Source organism: Tupaia chinensis, unplaced genomic scaffold (genome assembly GCF_000334495.1).
Source record: "Tupaia chinensis unplaced genomic scaffold, TupChi_1.0 Scaffold000355_1, whole genome shotgun sequence".
NCBI lineage: Eukaryota > Metazoa > Chordata > Mammalia > Scandentia > Tupaiidae > Tupaia > Tupaia belangeri.
Genome location: NW_006159850.1, coordinates 5,313,613 through 5,318,987, shown reverse-complemented (window position 1 = coordinate 5,318,987; position 5,375 = coordinate 5,313,613). Strand labels below are relative to the sequence as shown.

Here is a 5,375-nt window from a genome sequence, read left to right as displayed (position 1 = left end):
TGAGCCCACGCGCCCTATAGTGAAAATCTCTAAAAAAAAAAAAAGAAAGAAAAGTTGACCAGCGAGAGACAGAGAGGGAAAGTGAAAAAGGAAGCTGTCAGGTCCGGGACTTGAACTGTGGTCAGCTATTAATTTGAGGATTAATGAAAGTACTTTTTCCTTCACTAAAGGGATAAAATAATGTCTTTGACAGAGAAAGAGGTATTTGGGAAAGTCTCAGATTTAAATGTGATACATGACTATGTATTTATACACATGTTCAATAACTCATATTATGGAACATATTATACGAAGTACATCTTGTGTTGTGAGGTGAACTTGTTATATTTAGCTTTGTGGTCGGAATGGTTCCCGTAGGTAACTATTACCAGTAACTGAAGCAAAAATGTTTTAAAAAGTGAGCCACGTGGGTGACGATATTTTTAACCTGCGGACTGTGTAAACCAGTTCTCTCTCTTACAGTCAGCTGAGGAGACATGCGTGTTTACTCTGAGACGCGGCATTTCTCATCGTGACGATCAGCATGGAGAGTGTTAGACTCTGCAACCAGGAATGTGAGGAATCATCTCCCTTCCCCGAGGCTCCATCGTGCAGTGTAGCTCTCTGTTCTTTTCATGCTTTCCTTGTCTCCTCTTTCATGTCCAGGCTTTCTCAGTTGCCACTCACCCTTGCTGACCCTCTGCCTGCCTCTAATAAGATTAAATAACCCTTGGAATTTGCTGCTTTGAAGTTGTGAAGTGCTGAGAAACTAGCATCCACACATATCCCGATTCTTAGGTCTAGACAGAAAATACTGGCAAGAGGCAGACGTGCATTTGGTTTCTGCCGTGCTGGTGACCAGCCATTCGACCCTCGAGTAGGTCACTGAAGCCCTGAGAGCCCTGTTTCTTCTCATGTGAGACGAGGCTGTCACATCTACCTTCTTCATCTGGGGACGAATGAAATGAAAGCACCTAGTTGGTTATGCTTGACAACCAGCGAGGGCCTGATCAGCAAGTCTCTCCTTTCTCTCCCTACCTGGGCAAGGTCAGCCGGTGAAAGTGGACGTGGTTCTCGAGATTCTCCCACGAAGTGGCACAAGCTTGTGCTTTTAGGAATGCTCAGGGCATCTTTGGTTCCTGCGGGTGAGCGTCTCCCAGAGAGCTGTGTTGCCCTGTCAGTGAATGGCACATAGCCAATATGCTACTGTACTTATAAAGGGTGCTAACTTGATTTAGCATCGCCAGGCAATACATTTTAAAATTATTTTTTTAAAAAGCAGTAGATTAGTCAACCCGTCTCTTTTACAAGCATTATGAGACATGGCATATGCACAGCTGTGTATTAGGTCGTCGGAAAAGTCATGACACATTTTTGCAAAGGAAAACAGAAATATGTCATCACTTTTCTGACAACCCAATATTTGGTCTGGAACATAATATCGTGTTTTGAACTATTTCCTGTGGGTGTTATATCATGTGTACAGTGCCCAGGTCCTGCCAAAACAGAACAACAACAACAAAAAAGAACAAAAAGAGAAATATTCAGACCAGCTATTTGTCTGTTTTTTTTCCCCTGCTCAGGGATAAGTTTCCCTGAAATACCACGTAAGATTCCAGTGGTTGAATGAATTCATTACCCAGCCAGGAGATTCTGACTTTTGTGAGCATGAGGCTTCATCCACCCAGGTGTCTGTTTCAAGACCAGGATCCTGTTTTGATACATGTCAGTGGAAATGACCTTGTCTCCTGACAGCGGCTACAGACCCTGCTTTCTCTGCGCACACAAGGTGGGTGGACGGACACCACGGAGTCCCGAAACAGCTGTGGGAACGTGGTCGTTGGCACTGTGGCTTGTGCAATACTGGGGGCCCCTGTCGTGAACAGAGGCACAGTGAATGTGCTGTCCCTGCCCTTGCTAATTTAAGCACGGGGACATTATATTTAATTTTTGGTCTCCATCCATATGCCGCTCCTCCAATTTATTTGTCCACATGAAGAGAGATGAAGCCCAGAGCAGTAGGGCATCCAATTCTGCTTTAATTAGGTGACGAGCTGTTTGTCAGGATGCCATGAGCTGCAATGATGCCTTGTTCCCTGACGAACTCAGAGCAGGGGCGCTGCCGATTCCCCTGTCGGCTGCCGCTCATCAAGACGTGGGCAGTGGCAGTGCTGGGGTTGATGATTTTTGTTTGAAACTCAGCAATTATGACTCCGCCAAGCTCAGTGAAAAGGAGAAAATGATTATCAGCGAGAGTATGCAATTTTGAAAATCAGGGGCTTTTAAACAAAGTTACCACACTAGGAGTGTCCCTGGCATGTCACGGGTGTTGTTGTCATTATTATCAGTGACAATGCACTCATTAGTTTTGCAATGGTTTAATTGTTTAGCAGACGCCAAGGGCCATGTCAGCACAGTTCAGCAAATGGAAACAAAGCCGGTGCCAGTCGGGGTCCTGTTTTGCCATTGCTCCTTTGCATTTTCCTTGTTTTTGTTTTCTGAAGAAAGTTAGACAGGTTGAAGGGATTACTTCAGACCTCTGACTTATGCTGGACTATGTATGTCCTGTCCCTCATTCATGCTTTCATTTGGTCAATATTTACTGAGCAGTTATTATTGGTAGACCTGAAAAATACAGGGGCCAACAGACCCACATGTGCTCTGTCCTCACTGACAACGCTCACATTTCTGAGCCTTGAGGAAGAGTGTGTGTCCCTCTGAGGATATGACACTTATCCTGAGACTCCTACAATGGTAAATCAGATCTGCAACTAATGGCAGAATGTCCCAGGTGGAGGGATAGCATCTGCAGAGGCCATTATGGTTGTATAGCATTCAGAAACTCAACTGCCACACCCCTGCAGTGTAGGTGTGTGTCCATCTGACGGAGAAAGAAACCAAATGGTGAGCAAAGGCTTACCTCTATAGTTAGGTCAGGGCCAACATCTTTGCGATTCGTTTGTTTTCCCTCATGGTCCCGAGATGGCTGCAGCAGCTCAGACCGTCAAAGTCAAGACAGGATTGAGGACAAGTTTATAAGCCAACTATATCAGTCTTCTTTAAATTGTGAAAAAGCAGAAGTCTCCCAGAATTTCCCAATGAGTATCTGCTCGTATCACTTTAACCAGGATGGTAGTCCATGGGCAAAGCAAGACTAGGTTGGAAATAATGATAATCCAACTGGAGTTTGCTTATAAAAGAAGTCATGGATATTTTAAAAATTGGTATGTTTGAAACATTAAAAAGTTAATAATAATGAGATTTAATTCCAATGGTGAAAAAGAATGACATAAGATGATATTTAAGACGCGGAGAGGGTCCGATCCCACAAAGCCTGAGGCCATGCTAAGGCATCACTACCTTCATTCCATCACATTAAGTTTTGTTCTTTCCTTTTTTTTTTAAATTCGCAAAGGGTGTGTGTGCTCACCAGAGAGAGAGAGAGAGAAATAGAGAGAGAGAGAAAGAACTCTGCAGTGGGGTGTGATCACATCAAAACCTCACCTCCTTTTTTACTTTTTTATTTTTTATTTATTATTATTATTATTATTATTATTATTATTATTGTTATTTTTGCTATAGGCCGCGTGCACTCGCCAGACAGAGAGAGAGACAGAAATCACCCCCCAGGGGGGATGGTCACGCCACAATCCCTTCTCCTCCATTCTCCTCTTGGGATCTTGGGCACGAACGCACACGCGCCCGGCATGAGTTTTAAGCTACCGGGTCCGGGACGCGCACCATGGTCTAATACATGGGAGTCCAGTGACATAGCCATTATACTAGCTGCTGGTCTCCCTCCATTTCTTCATCCTTTTGGTATTTTGGCCACACACACATAGGTATCTGGCATGTTTTTTGAGCTACCACGGCTAGGACTCAAACCACTGTCATTAATTGCTATAATAAAAGGCCAGTCCTGTTTGTTCTACATTCTAAATGTGTCACATCGACCTGTTTTCTCCATCTTGCCCTCTGAAGGTCTCCATTTAAGGTGTGGCTTTGCCTTATAGGGATTAATGCAGTAGCTTCCAACTGAGCTCCTTTGTCTGACCATTTCACCTGTCTACGGCTTTTAAAAAATAAATCTTAGAATTCCCCAGGGTTTCCTATTATTTAAGTGTACCAAACTTTTCCATGTCACTTTCAAGTCAATTTTGACCTAGTCCCTTATCCTGCAGCCACATCTCCTGCCACCTTCTCCTTCACAGTCATCACAGCCATTCTACTGTAGCTCTAGAGATGTTCAGCAAATATATGCATCTTACCTCAAGCCCTGTTCTGGGAAATGCCAGGGTCAGGGAAAGAGGTCTCTCTCTGATGGGGCTTTTCTTAACATCTTCCTAAAGGAGCTGCTCATTCATTGGCCTTCCTGCTTCACCTGCGCTCCACCTCAGCTGGGTACACATGAGACCTAAATGTGTGACATCACCTAGATGTCTTCCCACTGGTCTCTGAAGTCATGGAGCTAAGACTTCATCTTATTCATTTTGGTTTTCTAGCTCTGAGCACTACTCCCTGAGCACTGACATGAGCCATAATGATGAACTCAGTGGAATTGTTGTGAAGACCAGGAGCCAGAGGCTCTGGTGGTTCTTTGAGACATTCGTTTTTCAGGGACCAGAGAGACAATGACAGGCACAGGGCCTGAGAGAACTGGGGCAAAGCCCCCTGTGGACTCAGTGATTGACTGGAAGAACTATAAGGGCAATAGGAGCAGTGGACTGTGGAGTCTGACTGCAAAGGTTCACAGCCCATCCTTCCACTTACCAGCCAGGTGACTTCGGTCAGTATGTTGTCTCTGTACCTCATTTTCCACATGTGGACCATAGAGATGATAATAGTACCTGCCTCATAAGATTTTCCAGAGGATTAAATAAGATGATTTTTAAGAGTATTCTGTCACAGGATAAACTCTCAAATCATATTTACTACTGTGGTATAGTGTTACTATTATCATGAATAGCTTATATGAGAGGTATTCAAAAACTCCATGGAAAATGTATTATGCGAAAACTATGCATAGATTTCTGGGTTTTTGCACTAAAATAAACTCATGCTTTAATTCCATTTTCCATGAACTTTTCAAAATCCTGTGCAGTTAGTTAATCTCTTCAGTTTTAATGAGTGTTATACATATGACTACATATCACTCTTGAAGACTCAGAGAAGAATTTATAATTATTCTCCTCATATTTATCCTCAAAGACCCTATTTGACTCATTCAAAAATATTTACTCATTTTAGGCCAACAAGAATGCGGAAAATACTCAGCATCACTAATCATTAGAGAAATGAAAATCAAAAAACAATGAACTATTACCTTGCCCTAGTTAGAATGGCTACTATCAAAAAGATGAAAACCAATACATTCTAGTGCAGATAAAGGGACACTC

At 43.1% G+C, this 5,375-nt stretch overlaps 1 protein-coding gene across 2 annotated transcripts in view; it reads left to right on the top strand.

The window, feature by feature from the left end:
* Positions 1–5,375, top strand: part of CDH13 (cadherin 13) — a 1,127,839-nt gene that overhangs the window by 523,509 nt on the left and 598,955 nt on the right. The window contains exon 5 of one of the 2 annotated variants that reach the window (XM_027773488.1): positions 463–718. The exons of the other annotated variant lie outside the window; for it this stretch is intronic. Coding sequence (XP_027629289.1) covers positions 463–537 — 75 coding nt within the window. The 3' untranslated portion in view covers positions 538–718. Of the gene's footprint in view, positions 1–462; positions 719–5,375 lie in introns of those variants that run through there. 2 annotated transcript variants of the gene reach the window in all.